The 20,382-nt window shown below is 38.0% G+C and overlaps 1 protein-coding gene across 6 annotated transcripts in view; it reads right to left on the bottom strand.

Annotated features, from left to right (window-relative positions):
* Positions 1-579: 579 nt before the first annotated feature.
* Positions 580-20,382, bottom strand: part of LOC103027203 (arginyl-tRNA--protein transferase 1) — a 171,293-nt gene continuing 151,490 nt past the window's right edge. For all 6 annotated transcript variants that reach the window (XM_049481170.1, XM_022685015.2, XM_022685012.2 and 3 more), the window contains one exon: positions 580-1,100. In XM_049481170.1, coding sequence (XP_049337127.1) covers positions 922-1,100 — 179 coding nt within the window. In that variant the 3' untranslated portion in view covers positions 580-921. The remainder of the gene's footprint in view (positions 1,101-20,382) is intronic.

Genomic DNA, 20,382 nt, shown 5'->3' with positions numbered 1-20,382 from the left:
TTAGGGTTGATTAAGGGTTAAGGTAAGGGTTAGGTGTAGGGTTAGATTCTGTTTTGAATTATTTACATTCAACATAGGGTTAAGTTAAATTTAATGGACATTCAGTTCAGTTTTAGTTGAATGTCAGTTGAGCATCAACAAGGCCATAAAATGGACCATCCAAGTAAAGTGTTACCTATGGTTCTTTCTCTATGCCTTTATGCCAATCCCATTGGCAGCGGGTAGTCACGGTTCTTGACTCACAGTCAGTGACTGGTCTAGATATTAAACCTGCTAGATGTTTGCTGGGCGACTGTGATTCGTCAGCGATGGTTTGTCAGGTGTCTTTCAGCAGTTTACAGTTAACTGATTGGTGATTTGACTTTGAAAAACCGGCTAAAATCGTGTAGTGTAAACTAGGCATCCAAATCTGGGACAATTCAAACATCCAGCAAGTTGACTGAGGATGCGTAAGGCTAGTTGATGCTGCGACATGATAAACGACTCTTATACTACATACGGAGACATTTCACTCTGTATATTAGAATAAGTGTTTTTACATGTCTATAAGTGTGTGTGTCTATGTGGGCAGCAACATGGTGAGGGTTGACAGTGAGGTTTATTAGACAGGGGAAACTCATGAGCATGAGTCTCGTGAGCATGTGGGATATAAGCTTTTGTATGTATGTACCTTGGCCTATTGCATATCAATCACTCAAACATCGTTAATGTACTGAACAAAAAATAAAGCTCTAATAAACATGCAGAGAGGAAATACAACAGACAGAAAACTGAAGGGACAGACACAGAGATGGAGGAAGACAGCAACAGCATTGCGTGGAAGAAAGAAGGCAGAAAAGCAGAGGCAGTGAGGATTAGATGGACAATCATTCTGAAGGACAGAGCAGAGACTGTTGTTGTGGAGCTGGGTGATGCAGTGCTTCAGGCGCGGTACAGCAGAATCCTCTCGGCGCAGGTCTGGCCCACCAGGCTGGCGTAGTGCTCCACCTCTTTTTCATCACTAGAGCCCTTCCGTTTCCGGGCGTAGGCAGCGTAGGGCATGACAGTCCTCCTGTGCAGCACCAGAGCCCTGCTCAAGTCTTTAAGAGCATTAGCATCACCTACATAGATAAAGAGGTAGAAGTAGGCAGAGATATAGACGGAGAAAGGGAGACAAAAATGTGCAAAATGAGTCTTAATGAAAATGAAAGTCAAGAGGTGTCAAGTAAAAAAAATACAATTACTTCGATAAAGTACACATTTCCATCTATACTTTACTGAAGTAAATATTTTTCAGACGACTTTTTACTTCTACTTCTTACATTTTCACACAAATATCTGTACTTTCTACTCTTCACATTTAAAAATAGCCTTGTTTTTCCTATTTCATTTCATTTCAGCACGTAAAAAAAAAAGCCCTGCACATCATGTCACACTTCAGCAAGAACATAGCATTTTCCCCCCTAACATTACTTTACTTTTATACTGTACTATAAAACTAGATTATAAGTAGTTTTGAAACCAGTACTTTTTCACTTTTACTTGAGTAAAAAGCTTTAGCTGATACTTCAGCTTCCACAAAAGTATTTTAAACCCTAGTATCTATACTCTATACTGTACCTGAGTAATAAATGTTATATAATATGAAATACTTTTCACACCTTTGGTGTTCATATTCATATTGTTATATCACATGAGTATACCACAAATTATTGTCTGTTAACCTTTTCAGTAAATTGTGCATGCAAAATACATTGGTTAAGGGTTGATTCAATACAGTGGGGCCTTAATATGTTTTTTCATACAGCAAAAAATGGGTGATATGGTCCTAAAATAATATCACGATACTTCTTGGTATTTTTGTGATAGCAGTACTCTTGGCGATATGACAAAACACTGATTATTATATATATATTTTTTAAGATTACATTACTGCAACAAAATAAACATTGTATTTTATTATTGAATACGGTATGATATAGAACACTATAGAACTAATTGAGATATAAAAAAAAATTGAAGAATTTTATCAGATTTGTAACAAAAGTCAATGATCCAGAATATCATGATACTATTAATATTGCACTTCAAATATCTCCATATATCCAGCATTAAAGTAGAATAAATGATACTGGACAGATGTAATCTGTCTCTAGTAGATATATAATGGGAAATGAGAACAGTGTGATTTTTTTTATAATTTTTTTTTATATATAAAAACAGCAAAAAAAAAAAAAAAAAAAAAAAAAAAAAAAAAAAAAGTAATACCCTGATGTGATAATTAGGGGAGGGTGATATGGCACGATATTTCAGGGTATAATATTGCGATATTCAATAATGTTGCCCAGCACACAGAATGAAGCTGTTCTTACTGCTGGCAACTGAATTTGCTGATTTCAGACATGAACAACTTTTGTTCAAAGAAAGTTTGGTTTATTAAATAAAATAATGAAAATGAACTTTTCCGCCTTTATCTAATTAATAATTGATTACCATATTTTTTCGCACTACAAGGCGCTCCTAAATTCCTTTCCTTTTTTCCAAATATCATCAGTGCGCCTTATAATCCAGTGTGCCTTGTGTATGAATTCTACCAGTCAGTTTGTAAGGAGCAGTAAAGCCACTTCACTGAAGTACAGAGTTATACAGCATTTTCAATTCAGTTTCTCCAGTACCGAGGCTGGAGCAATATTAGCATTAGCTGCTAATGCTAATACTGGCCTTTCAACTGTCAGAGGTGAGTATACTGGACTGTAGTCTGCGTGTTTATCGTGTTAACACAAGATACGTGGGACAAACCACAAGCTTATAGCGCCCACTCAGGGTTCCTCAGTGTAGTGCTGTCGAGTGGCATTTACTAGCGCTAAGCGCTGCTGCTAACTGCAGCTAGCACTGCTGATATACTTGGTTAGCGCTGCTGCTAACCACTTTAAAATATTGGAAATTTAAGCTTACTGTAAATAAACAGAAGCGTTTTACTCACCCAAATTAACAGTTTTTGAAAGATAAATCTGTAGATGTGTAGATTAACATCCAGACCTCTGTTTTTGAAAGAAAATGTTACAGTTCCTAACTTTGCTTCCTAAAATGAGCCTTAAAGTCTGGAAAATACAATATTTGAAAATAATAATAATCGTTAGTTGCTGCCCCAAACTTTTTACATATAAGATAATTAGATAGATTTAATGTTTATTACAATTATTATCATGTGTGTGGTTTAGCTGAGACCTGGCTGTATAAAGGTAATCCAATCATCTTTACATGATCTTTAACACTTTATTAACTACAACAACTTTTAAAATCAATGTATACCACTGGTTATTGAGGCTGTTATTAGCCTTTACACATATTCACTGTTTAAACTAAACATTATATCTCAATTTTTGTCATCTCACCAACTTAAATACAATTCCACGACTGTTATGTGCATTGTGTGAAAAAAAAAACATGATAAATGAGCAAAAGGAAAAGGGTCTAAAATATCATAGATTTCTTTTTACTTTCTTTAACTTCCTCTAAATTTGAAGAGGGGGGTTTTGCTTCTCTCTCTTTTTTTCTGGCAGTGACTATGTATGTATTTCACATCCTTTTTAAAGCTTGTATGTCTGTTTTTGGTCAAATTGCACTACATTACTCACTGACTAACATGAAGGACAGTAAAAGCCCTAATAGATCTGATGTACTGTAGCCTCAACATAAAGATTCCTCAACAAGCTGGACTAAAACTGACCTTGCAGAACCATGGCTGTTGTATTTTATTGTAATCATGGGCACTGTACTGCCTTTTAAAAACATGCACTGAAGTTTATAAAGAAGGGTTTGGCCTCAGCGAGACTCCTGGAAAGAAAGAAAAAAAAGTGTCTGAATATGCTGATCCACAGCTCTTTCATCTGAAAAGCACTGAATCAGGATAAGCTTAGCATAACACTGCATCATTTCAGCCATTAAACACAGAAGCAGAACTGTGAATCAGTGGCTTAGGGCAAAACTCCCACAAATATCAGCCTGCCTTAACCCCCCACTACTGAAAGATGCTTTTGGCTGGATCTCAGTTTGCGAGGCCTCATTCGTCTACTGTGTGCCAAGTTCAAACACTCATTAGAAACCCAGGAACCAGCCAACAGGCTCCCACAAGACCTGTTAAAATACGCAAGATTGCTGAAAAGAATGCAGTTTTTCTGATACGCAAATCACTGTCTGGCCTAGGCTACCAGCAGAAGCTCAGCTACAGGATCACAGATTAACATTTCAAACTACTATAAAATTAATGACGGCACATGCACGGTTGGTCTTAAGAATCCTAATGAATTTTTCCATAAGTGGTTAGCCATAAGCTCCCACAATGTTTTTACTATTTTTCTCACTCTTTACGATGCTTACTAACATGTAACAAGCAGCATCCTACAGCTCTGTACACATCATAATCTATACTCCATACTCATATGCTAATTTACTTTGAAACACATTTTAACATATTTGCATCCTCATTTTATATTTCTAAGTGCCTCCCATTCAACATCACAGGACAGCTAAACACGCTTGGAGGAGAACACTAACTGCCAGTTCTGTTACTTCAGCTAATAGCTTTAGCACACTGGTTAGGATCATGGTGAATGATGGGAAAGAGGGTGAGGCATCAGCAGGGTTCAAACAGGCTTATGATCTCATGACGACAGTGTGAAAGATTTTTGTCTGCTTGTGATCATTTTGTGTGTACCTTGTGTGATACCACATATAGAAAATGAGTCCCAGTCCAAAAATAGCTCTGCCAGTTTATTCAAAGTGTCTTCTAATAAAAAAAATGTTTTTGGGATGCGATGGATAATGAAAAATAAAAGTAAAAAAATAAATGCAAAAGTTCAAAAAAAGGAAAAAACTCCAGCTCCAGATTTCAGGCTGGGCAAGATAATTAGATTGAACACTCTACCTGATCTAGCTAGGACTACCGGACAGCCTTCTGACCAATGTTTCTACCATCTTTCAGACCTCAACCCACACAGTTCCACCAATCAGGTGTAAATGGAGAGGTTGCTTTGAGGTTGACTTGCCCCTAAGATCACAGCCTGTTTTGAGATAAAACAGGCTCCTTTTGTTTAAATCCATTGAAACATGCACAGACAGCACTTTGGAAAGTCACACATATTTTTTAAACACAGCTAATTAAGTTATAATTCAGAAATTCTTACAACCAAGCTGAGATATTTACAATAAAATACAGCTCCCGAAAAAACATAAAAGTCCACTTAAAAATGATGAGTTTCTTTGATTTTACCAAATTGAAAACTTTTGGAATATAATCAAGAGGAAGCAAAGCTGAACTGCTTGAATTTTTGCACCCGAAGTGGCATATAATTATCCAAAAGCAGTGTGTAAGACTGGTGGAGGGGAACATGCCAAGATATATGAAAACTGTGATTAAAAAACAGGGTTATTCCACCAAATATTGATTTCTGAACTCTTAAAACTTTATGAATATGCTGAGGTCTGAAAGCTCTGCATCTTTTTTGCTATTTTAGCAATTTCTCATTTTCTGCAAATTAATGCTCTAAATGACAAAATTTTATTTAGAATTTGGGAGAAATGTTGTCTATAGTTTATAGAATAAAACAACAATGTTCATTTTACTCAAACATATACCTATAAATAGCAAAATCAGAGACATTGATTCAGAAACTATTTTTTTTCCAGAGCTGTATAGAAAAGTTTCCTGTATCCAATTTATCATGTATTGTTTATCTCCCTTCAAAAGTACAAGTTTATACTAGTTTTTTAATTGACACCACTAATATAAATATAATAACATTACATTGCATTTCTTACATTCATTTTTTTTTCAATATAAAAACTTTTAAGAAGAACAAGTGTGAATAATTGCAGTTAATCACAGAATATTGTCGTGATTAATCAGATTTTTTTCCCTAGATTGCTACTAATATTTTTTTCAGTTCAGTTAAATTTACAAGAATTTAAACAAAAACAACAAACCTGGTGGCGGCCTGCTTAATAAAAAAAAGTCTTTAGTCTGTCACTGTTAATTATCCAGTATAGACCATATTTCCTTTTCGGAATTGGAATTGGATGGGTCCAACAACACGTTCCAACACATTCCACTCTCCCGCCTGCAAACTCATCTTTACTAGAGCGTTAGATTCTCTCTGCTTTCCAAGAATATGAGACCAAAAAGTATTGTTCTGTTTCCAGAAGAAATAACCCCCCAATATCAGATACCCTCCACACTTTAAATCATATGTGTTGTGTCAACATGACTGCACAGAGATAACCGCCAACTCTGTTACATCAGCTAACAGACGCCTGCGCTGGCTAGCACAGCAAAGCACTGAGGAGGTGGGTCTCTCCACCCAATCAGAGAGAGAGAGAGTGAGGCAAATGCTCACTTTGAGTAAAAATAATAAAGATACACTATCGGTCTAAAGTTTTAGAACACCCTTAATGTTTATTAGTATGACCCAGACAAACTGCTTTTTTTTATTCCCCCCTTTTATCAAAGTCTTTATTAATGCACTTCATCTGTCACACCTCTAATTATTCTCTTCACTGCTGAAACTGAGATTAGGCTGCGTTCACATTATAAGCCACATTGCTCAAATCAGATTTTTTGCTCAGATCGGATTTGGCTATCTTGACAGTGCACATTCACAAATGTAGTAAAAAAAAAAGTAACCTGTATCTGTGTGTAATGTGAATGAATCTGTCCCTCAAACTCCTCACATTGATACGTGTATAAACATCATCTTTTTCACCAACAACAAAAAAACTCATATTTGAGAGACGACTCGTAGCTCAGGTCGAGGAGGGGAAAAAAGGTCAGGCTGTTTGCTTTTGCTGTTTTTGCAGCTATAGCTGCACAGCTGCACCAAGAGATTGTGCTGTGGGTAAAAGAGAGACTCTTTTAGCGCATGCGTAAAAGCAAACAAACGCATGTGTTCCGATTTGATCGTTCACATTCATGTTGCATGTCCATGGATCAGATTCGTATCCGATTTAGAACCACATATATGAAAAATCTGATTAGAAAAAAAAAATCAGATTTGGCACGTTCACACAACTATGGAAAAAATCTGATCTAAACCATATGGAGCAAAAATTCAGATTTGAGTCACTTCAGCCTGGTAATATGAAAGTAGCCTTAGTTCAAAGTTAAGCTGAGCTAAAGGCTGGCGTTGCCATGTGGGTCAGCTAGACCTGACTCTTCCTGTACCAGTTTACTCCAGTTTCCAAGTGTATTTTAAAGGTTTAGTAAACAGAACTCATTGCTCTCTGGCTTCATCTGTATTTGTTCTAAAGAAAAGACGTATACTTTTAATAGTTACAGAGTTCTCTGTGTTTCTGTGTCTTTTTCTAGTTATTGTAATGTGTGAGTGTACTGTGTGTAAGTGTGTAAATGCTGCAGTAGAGAGTAAAGTAACATAATCTGTTCCAGCACTGCTTTACTGTAGAGAAAGGCTTTGGAAATTCTCATTTTTCTGAATCCATTTCCAAAGCTCAGTTTATTTTCACTGATACAGACCAGCTGTTAGTTGTTGACCAATGACTTCTTTCCTAAAAACTTGTTTCTTTCATGTTTTTTATAAACATTCGTAGCATTTCATGTTATTCACTAGGACCATGAGCTTAATTGGGAAAATAAATTAGGGAAAAAGGGGATTTTCTAAAACTTTTGAGTAGTAATGCATGTTCTTTTAAAAGTAAAACTACTAGAACAAAAATGGGTAAAGAAATAAAATAATATAAAAGTGGTTTTGGTTACTGTGCAGTTTCTATGTGTTCGTGATGCATGTATGTCCAGACAATATGTTTGCATTATATATTCTAAAAAGTATTAATGCCATCATGCCATCATACTGCTCACTCCTAAAGCACACTGCCCCTCCTCCAACAACAGCTCTAGCCATCCTGCTCCTGCAGCACTACGGCACAAGTGTAACGTGATGTGGCTCCATCACAACCTGACATAAACACACAAACCAACCTTCCCGTCAGCCAATGAAAAGCAGCCAGCAGCTTTCAGCACTCCCTCAGAACGCCCCGCCCTCCAACCAGCACCGAGACGAGCTCAGAAAAACACTGAAACTTCACTTAAACAGTCAGCGACTACCCCAATAGCGTCACACCAGCGACGTCGAGCTGTTTTTAAAGTTACGATTGTTATTAATAGACTGACTGCACCCCCGCAGCACACCCCCAGCCCCGCCACCTTGGCCCAATCGCTGTCTTTGTCTAGCATGCAGTCATCTGGAGGCCAGCTGAGAGCACAGAGACTCAGGGGTGTTTTTTCTGGGAGGACGGCCCGGGTGCACAAATTAGCCACCATCCCTTCATCCATCTCTACACACATATGGAGAATACAGTTCAATTTTCAGCTCATTCCCCCAATAATACCACCCAAATCCCACCTCCACAGAGAGAGAGAGAGAGAGTGTGTGTGTGAGAGAGAGAGAGAGAGAGAGAGAGAGAGAGAGAGAGCAGAAGTTGGAAAGAGTCAAATGGGGAAAGAATAAAAGAGAGAAAGAGGTAAAAAGTTGAGAAAGCGAGAGTAGAGAGAAGTAGAAAGAGAGAAATTAAAATATTTAAGAAGGACCAGAATAGAGAAAGGAGTAAAAAGAGGGAAGCAGAGAGTAGAGAATGAGAGAAGAAAAAAGTAGAAAGAGAAAAATGAAGAGAGAAAATCAAAGAGTAAAGAGAAAGTAGAGAGGTAGACAGGAAGAGAGATTAGAAAGAGAGAGAGGGAGAGAAAGAGAGAGTAGAGAGAGTAGAGAAGAGAAACCAGAGTAGAGAAGAGAAAGCAGAAAGAGTAGAAAGTAAGAAATTAGGGAAAGAGAGAGTAGAGAGAGAGAGAGAGAGAGTAGAGAGTAGAGAAGAGAAAGCAGAGAGAGTAAAAAAATAGAAATTAGGGAAAGAGAGAGTAGAGAGAGGTAGAGAGCAAAGAAGAGAGAGATTAGGTAAAGAAGGTATAGAAAGGTAGAGAGTAGAGAAAGACAGTAGAGAGGAAGAGAGAGAAAGAGAGTGATGGGTACAGAGACTAGAGAGTAAAGTGAGGTAAAATGAGAGGGAAAGAGCAGAAGTTGGAAAGAGAAAAATAGGGAGAGAGAAACAAAACGGTCAAATAAATGAAGGAAACAACAAAGGGAATAGAAGAGGAAGATGTATAGGTATAAAAAAGAGAAAAAGAGAGGAAAAGAGGAAAAATACCAATGAAAGAAGAGAGAGAAGGAAAAATATAGAAAGAGACACAATAGAAAGAAGGAGAAAGAAGAACAGACAGAAAGGAAAAAAGAGGGAAGAATGGAGAAGGAAATGAGATATTTTACAGGTATTTAAATACCCCAGTGGACAAACATAACAGTCTATGTCAAAATGTTTTTCTCTCTTTATAAATGATACAGAACTTATCTACACATTGTGTGTAAGTCAGAGAAGGGTCATCTTCTCCAGCATAGAGGGGCCTCCGCAGTTTGATCCCCGCTGACCCGTTTCTTGTTTAAACACAGTAATGGTAAAAGACTGACTTTAAGCTCCCTCAGTTTCCATAGACGCTCAGAAGCAAATGCTGGCAGTCCATCAGAGAGCTGGAGCTGAATTATGACAAATGAAGAGCAGGCCGGCCACAGAACAGAGAAGGACCGAGTCTGAAGACTGAAGACACGCATCTGCTAAAGTAAACACACTGGCACTGGATATTCTGTCACACTGCTAAAAACCAAAACTAAACATTTACTGCTTTGTTACTCTCATACAAAAAGAAAACACGAATAAATAAAAGGAGAAAGAGGCTGGAAACCCCCTCCGGCCCTCTCTCCTCTCTCTCAATCTGTTTCTGGACAGAAATACGCATTTATTCCTCTGGAAAGATTTTTTTTCTGTCTTTATGTTTTATTTAAACAATCCTACATCTTCATCACGCACTCTGGCTACCCCTCTGGATTTTCCACCTCCCTAAAAAAAAAAAAAGGAAAAGAGAAAAAAGATGGCTGCCGACGGTAAATTAGCCTGGAGTTTTTAGAAATTTGAAAATCAGCAGAACGACAAAAATACAGGGGAAACTTTGAAACAGGGTCCAATGTCTTCTGGGGATAAACAAGTTGCATAACATGCTCAGATTTCAAAGGAACACTCCCACAAGTCAAAAACGGAGCTGTTCACAGCATTAGTCAGCGAGTCCACAGTACACAGAGGCTTTACATTCATTTAAAAGAATAAAAACTAAAGATTTTTTGATGTTTTACTGTTGACTCCAGGGCTGTGCCTAAAACACTAATAGAGTCATGTCAGCAAAGCATTAATTAAATCTGACCACTTTTTTCAGTAACAAGGTATCCGACAAGTTATTATTTCCAAAACTCAGATTAAAGTTACTTATCCAAGTAACTTTGTGTTACAATTTTTGTGTTTTTCTGAGAAAAATATTTATTTTTGCTTTCTTCTTGCCTTCCAGGGAGAAAACAATGGAGGGAGGAGAGAGGTGCACATTTTCTAGCTGGAAATTCAGGCACTATTCTGAGCTTGTATCAGCTAAAGATAACAATATCAAGGTTTGTTCTTCACTCTGTGCTGACCACAAAGTGCTATCTAGCTTCAAAAACACAATGTCAAAAAAGAAATAAATATTTGGAGTCACAGCGCAGCACAGTCAAACGTGCAGAGGAAGTCCCACTAGGTGGTGAGAAGCTTCCAGTAAAGTGAGTATTCATTGCAGTGAATTTAATTATAAGCAGTTTAGGAAGAGGCCGCTAACTGGTTTTATAATACCCCTTAAGGTCCCTTTAGGAAATAACTGTGGCTGGTGGATCAACCTGTCAGTCAACTGTGGAGCTTCAAAAGCGGCAACAGTGGGCAGGGCTGCGCTTTTAAGACTAGTAAATGTGGATGGACATCAACATGCCAATACAAATTTTTTAATAAAATAGATGAGGCCCTTGAAAAAAACAACGGATGACATTATGGATGTAGGAAAATGCATAAATAAATATACCTGAAAAGCTTGGGACGGCTGATAGAAATTTCTAGGATGGTTCTGGGACAGTTTTGAAAAAAAGTTAGTCTAAAGACCTGATAGGTGATTCTATTATTTTTAGTTTCATACAATTCCAAATGGAGCACTGAGCTCTTATATAAAGTTATAGCTGATTTCAGATAATAGCTAGCTTGTTAGGGCTAGGGATTGCTCACAGTTATGACGGTAGGTGGGTGGATGGATCATGTTTTGGGTCTGTATTTCAGCCGGTGGCATGGGGAAAAATTCAGTAGAGGAAATAGGAATAAGTTTAATTCATAAATAAAGCACATGTATGAAACTGCAATGGGTTTAATTCACAGAATTCACAGAAATGAATACTGTTAGACAATTTCCCAAAGGAGAACTGAAAGAGCAGCTATAGAAATGTTAGAAGCAGCAAAACTTGTCAAAAGGGGTTTTTACTGATGTACTGAATAAGAAATCACAAGGTACTTAGACTTCTGCTATGGGCCTTTTTAAACATTTGTTATTTTTGCTTCTCTATTTAACAGAACAGTAAATTTGAATGGGGATTTTATGCGTTGATACCATAGAAGAACAATTATTGATTCTGTATAGACTTTTTTTTATGGATAAAAAAAAAGATGTATATGAAGATTCCTGCTCCTCTAGAAATATATATCTGTAGCTAAAAGGTAGAAAAGACCAATGTTAGCCTGATTCTAAAACAAAAACACATTTTAGGTATCTATTTAAAGTGGAATTCCAACAAAAATCTCAAACATGCAATTAATGAGTTAAAGTTATTTACAGTCGTTCGATTGGTGAATTTAATAGATAAATATAAACTATATAACACTAAGGCCACTCAAAACAGCACGTATAGATATTTTTGAACATCTTTTTATATTCTCTATGACACAATTCTGTTAAAAATAAGCATATTCAGAATCTTTGTCCAATTCTAGGTAGGCTGTAATTAATCATTATCATTTGATTACGAACTATACATCCAGAATCCCTTTAGATCCTTTATATAAAGAGCATTTAAGCAAGCGAGCCCCAGTATACGCTCTCTCAGAGTGTGTATTGATTCGTCTGGTGAACAGAACAATGGGCAAGGAGCTTCAAAGAGTGTGAGTCATGAAGTGTGCTTTAAAAAATGAGATGAAAATGATGAGATTGTCAAACCGTGACAATAAACAGGGCAGAAAGAAGCCTTTTAGTGTCCCAATTAAGCATGCCAATAAGACTGAGCAGAGCTGTCAGGGGTGTCAGGCTCTCAGTCTTTCCAACAATCCAAACATCCGCTGCACATATAAACACCCCCCGCCCGCTCCATCCATCCTTTCACTCAGTTTACAGCTCACGCCGAGGGGCACCGGGCTTTCACTCAGCGGCACCGGAGGTTCACAGCCTCTGCGCCGCGAGAGCCCAAGCCCCTCTGAGGCCGGAGGTCAGAGGGGACGGCGGAGAGGACTTTCTCCTTATCGTCCTCCTGACAGGCCTGACCGCGGGGTCTCGGACCCCCGCCGAGAGCTGCAGAGAGAGAAAAGCTACGGCAGCAGTAAACTGAAGACTCGGGCAGATGTGGAGACACAGCTTGGTGCGTCTTCATTAAGGCCCTGTCCCACTGCGATTGCGTCTAAATATCCACTAAAGTACGTCCAAATTTCAGTGGACGCAGTTTAGTGGATATTTAGTGGATATTTAGACGCAATCTGGACATAGTTTAGTGGATATTTGGACGGCACCGTCCAAGTGGACGTAGTTCAGACGTTGCCGTCCACTTTAGACGCAAAAGTGGTTTTGGTACCTCCCAAAATTTTCGGAATAGACGGCGACTAATATGGACGTAATTTAGTGGATATTTAGACGCAGTACGGATGTATTTTAGTGGATATTTGGACGGCACATACAGGTGGACGTCGACGTCCATAAAAATATTTTTCTGGCGTCCATCGCTTTACCATCAGCCGGTCATACAGTCCAAACTCCACCCGGCGTACAATCCAAGGCCTGACCCATACAGTCCTCTCCTGCTGCTGCCTCCTCCTCCTCCCGGTCTGGTCCAGCACATGGAGGAGTATGTTCTGCTGCTGCACCACCACTGCAAGGAATCTGTGGTCCATGGTTGTGTAGAACAGAATAGATGTGCTCTCTCTTGTAGCTCAAGAAGAAATGATGATTCACTAGAAAAAAACAACCATATATAATTGGAAGTCGACGTCCAAAAAGTGGAAGTCGACGTCCAAAGAGTGGAAGTCGATGTACAAATTTGGAAGTCGGCGTCCAACTTCAATTTAGACGGAATATGGACGTAATTTGGACGCACTGCGTCTATTTGGATGCAGTGCGTCTATATTTTGGACGCAGCGTGTTCACTCAGTGGACGCAGTGTTTTCTGATAAATTTGGACGTACTTTAGTGGATATTTAGACGCAATCGCAGTGGGACAGGGCCTTTACCACAAAAAGTCAGGGATCACTTTTCAAAAGGCTTAAAAATAAGTTATTTCATCCCAGTTTCTCCACAATTTGTGTGGCCAATTCCCTAATCCATTCATTAGGACTCATTACTATTATTAGTAATGCCTCTAAAACACCAGGAGGATCAAGACCAGCAAATACTTCCTCTGATACAAGTGAAGCCAGACTCCGCCACTTTACTAACTGACACGGATGTAGCATTACAGATTAGCTGTTTGTGGAAAATTGTCTTGTTATATGTCGAGCATCCCAGAATGACAATATATTGTGAAATCATGGTTATCATGGGCAATGCATTGTGATATCATTAGTGATACGTGTTCTTCTTAAGACTTCTTAAGTTTTATAGTGGATTTTTAGGTGTAAATAAAATAAAAAGTAAAATGTAACTATATTTATATTAGTGGTGTCAATTAAAATACCAGTATATATTTGCATGTTTAAGGGGAGATAAAGCCAATATGGTGCACTGGAAAAAAGAATGCATGATAAAATGGATAAAGGAAACTTTTTTTTTACTTTAATATAAACATTTCAACTTGGTTGTTAGGATTTCTCAATTAGAATTAAGTTTGCTGAGTATAAAAGAGCATTTTTACACCTGTAGTTGTGAAAGTTTCTATGGTCTGGATCATTTCATGAGTTTTCTCCCTCTGTTTGATTTGGTTTCACACAGGCATAAACCTAAACGCACCAAAATGTGCACTAATAAGCAACACGAGCACATCGTCTTCTCTGATTGGCCAGAGCTGTCTGGCGCAGGAGTAAGAAAGTAAATATATTGAGAAGATTCTGTGTTCCAGTGTGTATATCTGTGCAGTGTGACACTGCTCTAACACAGAGAACTGAAAAGGTGCCGCTGTGCTTTTAAACACAGTGTTTGCAATGGAGCGAGCAGCGCAGAGTCACGTGGTTGCAAGCAGTGAACGCTGCATGGAAAAGCAGCAGAGACAGCATTATTAAATTAAATTAAATTATATGGCTAATATAGCAGATTAAACTGCGCCTGATCTACAGTTTAGCTTGATTAAAAAAAAAGTATATTTGATAACTCGATAGTACTGAAACATTTTAGTCAGTTTTTGGTATGAAATTTCAATACCTAGCCCTACATAAGACTGTAAAAGTATTTGTGGAACATCAATAAGTGATGTAAAGCGCTCTAAAGAAGATGAATGAATGATGAATGAATGAATTTAATGATTGAGACATAAACAGTTATGTACAGGTGTTTGAATGGCAATTAACCAAATAAATATAAACTAACACTAATGTCACTCAAAGCAGCCTGTCTGGATATTTTTTAAATAACTCTTACTTCATAACTCCTTTCAACACAAAGCTTTTAAGAATGTTTGACCTATTCTCACTAGATCATAATTTTCCATAACTATTGAATCAAACTCTTTTATTGATTCCTTTCAATAAACTGTCAGTGACACACTGCCTACAGAATAGATATTTTACAGTCTCCTACTGCCATCTTTCACAGGGCTGAAGAACAGGCTATAACAGTGGTAAATCTGAAGCAAGTTTCCGTTAGGGAATATTTGGCCTTATAATGCCCCTCATCTATCCCTCCACCACAAACAGCTTTTAAAATATATTTATGACCCAACATCAAACTGAATAACACACTGTCTCCAGTACCAGGAAACAAACTTTAACTGCTTTTGTGTAAAAAGACATTAGGCATTTTGGCATATGCTAGAAAGCAAAAAAAAAATGTACAAAGCATTTAAATGAGCTATTTAATCTGTTTTTATAATATTTTATTACAAAAATGACTACATAATCCTATTATCATTAAATCACTTCTTAATATTCCAAAAATACTAAAAATATTAAATATAGTGATATCTTTTGATCTTTTAAACATGCACAGTACAGTCTTACGCAACAGTTTGGGCACCCATTTATAAATTACATCTTAATCTTGTAATATTAAGACTTTATTCTCAAAGTGAACTGTTTTAAGTTATCTTTGAGAATAAAGTCGTAATATTATGAGATTAAAGTTGTAATATTACGAGAGAATAAAGTCATAGTATTTTGAGAGAAATGTAGTTTTAACTGCTTGGGCTGCAGTTTAAGAATGTAGCACAGACAGAGGGATAGAAGCATATTCCTCTCATGATCCGTCACAGGGCTGCTGTGATTGCCATCAGTTTTCTACATCTATAACCTGTTTATTAATGTTCTGAGAAGCCTCCCTTGTGTAAGGATTTTAGATTGGGTTTTGCGACCAAAGAAACATACATACAGTCAATTTCAGTGATGAAAGGAAATAAACATTTTACTGATGCAGGATGACTGTTTGTGCGTTACTGCAGTAAGCATTTAAGGTGGAACAAAAATCTGAATAAGACGAAATCAAGTTCGGCTTCTGGTCTGTTGTTGTTTATTTCCCATTTTTGTTTGGATCATCAAATAAAAAATAGAAAATACCAGCCGTTATTTGTTTTGGTTTATATTATATTCAAATATGAAAATGGAAAAATGTATTGTTTTTTCATTTTCTGATTTTGGATTCTCTATTGAAAATCAAAAGAACGAATAATACACAGAATATAACACAATATTAAACATTAATACATTTAAAAGCTTAAAAATTCTGCAAATAATAAGGAATTGGGACATTAGGGCATTAGTATTTTACTTATTAATTACGTTTTAACTAGTGTTATTTAATATTTAGCTTAATTAAATGTCTCTTAATTAAGTGTCTCTGTAATAGCGTATTGAATTGTACAGATGTAGGTTCTCTGTTAAGGATGTATTTATGGGATGTGCAATTAAACCAGGGGTGCCCAAATGTTTACTTAACACTGTATGAATTATTAATGAGTAAAAAATTAATACTAAAAACAACAAGTGATTCTAAACATCTCAACAGTGCTCCTGCTGCTAAATTACTAAAACAGCTAAACTCTAAAAACTGGAATTGGTACAAGAAGTATTATCCAAATCAGATGAGAAAAACAAGAAAAAGTGCAGCAGTTGCTTCTCTTTTTGCACATCTTCTATCCCAGTAATGGTCCGGATGTTATTAAAGTGCTGAGGCCTATTGTTCGGGGGTCTTTTCACCGAGCGTCTCCTCTCTTGCTCAATAGGATAGCTTGGCACTCGGTGGCCTCAGTTAAGCTCCACATACGCTTTCAATAAACACAGCCAGACACACGTAAAAAAAAAAAAAACAGCCCCTCTCTGACCGCAGAATCCAGGAGCAGCTACTATTCCCGACACAGGCTGACACACTGGCAGAGCTGCACCACTCACTGCCTTAATCACATTTAGGCCTCCTGCACATCAGCATTAAGGTCATCTTTTATAGCAAACAGGGGGAGAAATGAAATAAATGCTCTTGGAAACGTGTGCTTGTGCTGGAGTAATGTGTAATGGAGTGCCACCTCATTTGCTCACTATACGACGACACCAAATTAGAACAGCAGGACGTCGTGTTTAAAGCATGCCTGAGGTAATCCCAAAGAACTGTGCCAGTTTTGGTCAGGTTCCAGAGTTCAGAGTTCCAGGTGCCAGGAGTTCTGACAAATCTGTGTTAACATGAGGGGAACTGAACCTAAACCCTGCAGAGAACAGCCGCCACACCGACGCGAATCCTTGAGCTGGTACAAAGGGTTTTCTACTGAAAGCTTGTTTTTGCTTCAATAAGATTCTGTGGATTTTTTAAACCCAGTCTTTAAGAAAGGATTACGGAAGGAGGGACCGTAATGATCTGTTACAGGGCTGCTGTGATTATCATCAGTAATCTACATTTCTAACCTGCTGCCTATTAATGCTCTGATGTTACAGTTAGATAATACTGTAACCAGATTTTGTCATGGTGGCGTCCCAGTAGCCTAGCCTTCAGCCCCTCCGCTGCTTGAGTTACATCATGTTTTTTTTTTTTTACTGTTGAAAGATGACTGTCTGTGTGTTACTGTAGTAAGCATTTAAGGTGGAAACGGAAATCCGAATAAGACGCTGGTGAAAAATCTAAATCAAGTTCGGCCTCTGGTTCCTTTTTTCTTTTTTTTTTTTCCCCGCTTTTTTTTGAATCACCAAATAAAAAACAGGAAATACAAGCCGTTATTTGTTTTTGGTATTATATTTAAAAAACGAAAATGAAATAATTTATCCCAAAAGAACTGAGCCAGTTTTGGACCATAAACACATTGTCACAAAACATGATGCAGTTGGTTTGAACACTAAAGCTGGAGTATTAGCATTAGCAGCATTAGCAGCTAAGCACCAGACATCGTTGCACTGAGAAACCCTGAGTGTTCCGGTAAGTCAGGGCTAGCGGTTCTTCCAACTTAGCTTGTTTTAACATGGTAAACATGCAGACTACAGTCCGATATACTCCCCTCTGAAAGACAAAAGAGCTTAGCACAGTTAGCGGCTAGTATGCTAATGCTGCTGCAGCAGCGCTAGTGCTGGAGAACCAAACTGAAACTCCTGTGTAACGCTGTATTTTAGTGGAGTGGCTTTACTGCTCCTCACAACCTGACTAGTTCATACATAAGGCACACCGGATTATAATACACACTGACAATTTTTAGGAAAGTTAAAGAATAAAAAATATGGTAAGTAAAATGTTATTAGTGTATGTATCTGTATACAATTGGAACTGAAAAAAGTGGATCAGCTAGGGGTGTGCAGAGATCTCATGCTGCAAACATCAGCTCTCAAGTTTAACTATAATACTCTCACTCAGCCTCCATACCCCCGTCATGTTTTCATCATCTCTAAAAAAAACCTTGTATCAGCCTTGCTTGCACGCACCCAGCATCAGAATAAGAGCTGCAGAGCAGGTGAGTTTTAGAACGAGTGAGAGGCTGTACTCACACTCGCCTCTGTATCTTACTTTCCCACCATCTTGCTGATACTATAAAACTATAAAAGAGGTGCAATTTAACCATGATAATCCCGATTAACAGCTCAGTTTCTGATTCAGTTTCTCTGATTTAGCTATTTCTAGGTATATGTTTAAATAAAATGAACATTGTTGTTTTAGAAACAACATTTCTCCCAAATTCCAAATAAAAATATTGTCATTTAAAGCATTTATTTGTAGAAAATAAGAAATGGCTAAAATAACAAAAAAGATGCAGAGCTTTCAGACCTCAAATAATGCAAAGAAAACAAGTTCATATTCATAAAGTTTTAATAGTTCAGAAATCAATAATTGGTGGAATAACCCTGGTTTTTAATCACAGATTTCATGCATCTTTGCATGTTCTCCTCCACCAGTCTTACACACTGCTTTTGGATAACTTTATTCCAGTCCTGGTGCAAAAATTTAAGCAGTTCATCTTGGTTTGATGGCTTGTGATCATCCAACTTCCTTTTGATTGTATTCCAGAGGTTATCAATTTGGAAAAATCAAAGAAACTCATCACAAAGACAATACTGCAATGCGATAGCTGCCTGTGTTTATACCTACTTTTGTGTGTCTATGTCTCTGAGTTGCTCTGCAATTTAAAATGTAAAAGCAGGCATGTGTGGGTAGGTCAGTGAACCAATCATAGCGGCTGCTGTCTGCTTTGTGCAATTTCTGTAAATATGTATAAATAAAGAAACAGAGAACATTACAGGGATTCAGACTGATGAGAGATCATACAGGAGAGAAGCTGCTGGGTTTTTGGTAAAACCTGGTGCAGTACTTAAGTTCCAGTATTGTTCTGTATAATACTCCATATTATAAACCATACTTCACTAATTCATAATCAGAGTAAAAAAAACCTGCAGTTTTGCATTTTGAGAGTTTCAATCATATATTTCAACATCCCTCCTCATTTTCACGAAATCAATATCGTGTCTCGTCTCGTCTCGCAAGATGAGTGTCTCTTTACACCTTGGATTGGCCCATCACTAGAAACGGGCACCTTATTTGGGTTAGATCCATTAAACGCTGTTATCCCTTCCAGCGGATCCGAAGTGTTGATGCAGTGTTTTAGAAACAGACATGCCCTGCGCTGGCTCTGCCGCTTTGCTGAAAAGTGAGTCTGAAATAGCCAGCCTCCTCCGGCCAAGAACAACAGGCCAAGCAGGACTACAGGCACCACAAGACGGATTTGCAAACACTGTGAGCAATAACGGCCTTCGTCTGCCTGCCAGTCACCGCTGAGTTGGGTCAGACAAACATAGAGCAAGATCTGGGACCTCCCATGCACTGAGTGCAACTATGAGAAAGCTTGAAACCACCGTTGCCTAAATTCTTGGGTACATTACATGAGTTTTAGAGTTGCAGCAGATTCTACTGAGACTGGATATCTCAAACTTTCCTTGTTTAAGAGTTTTCTAAACAACTAAACTAAATGAAACTATTTCAACCTGCTGCTGAAACAAACTAAACACTCTCAACAAGGAAGCATACAGAACTGTTTGCTGCAATCACTGACTGTCTGCACCACCATTTGAGCTGAGCATGTTGCAAGGAATTAGTACAGTGCAACACAGTGATTGACGTCTTATTATTTCTGTTCCATCTTAAATATTGCTTTTTTATAATTTTATTTCAAATTTTTCCAATTAAATCCCCAATTTACACGGCCAATTACCCAACCCACTAGTTAGGACTCCCCCTATAACTAGTAATGCCCCAACACACCAGAAGGGCAAAGACTAACACATACTAATTCCGATCTGCTGCTGATGCAGCATTGCAAGCATGCTCGGAGGAAAGCGCAGTGACTCGTTTCTGATACACCAGCTCACAGACGCCCTGTGCGGTGGACATCACTGTAGGAGTGATGTGGGAAGATAGCGCCATCTACCCACCCGGAGAGAGCAGGGCCAATTGTGCTCCCTCTGAGCGCCGGCAGCTTGATGGCAAAGCTGCATGAGCGGGGGTTCGAACCTGCGACCTCCCAACGCTTTAGACTCCCATCTTAAATATTGCTGTGGTATTGGACATTCACTAGCACCAGAGTGTAT

The sequence above is a fragment of the Astyanax mexicanus genome, chromosome 7, assembly GCF_023375975.1.
Source record: "Astyanax mexicanus isolate ESR-SI-001 chromosome 7, AstMex3_surface, whole genome shotgun sequence".
NCBI lineage: Eukaryota > Metazoa > Chordata > Actinopteri > Characiformes > Acestrorhamphidae > Astyanax > Astyanax mexicanus.
The sequence above is the reverse complement of the archived record's forward strand: the minus strand, read 5'-3'. Positions and strand labels throughout refer to the sequence as shown.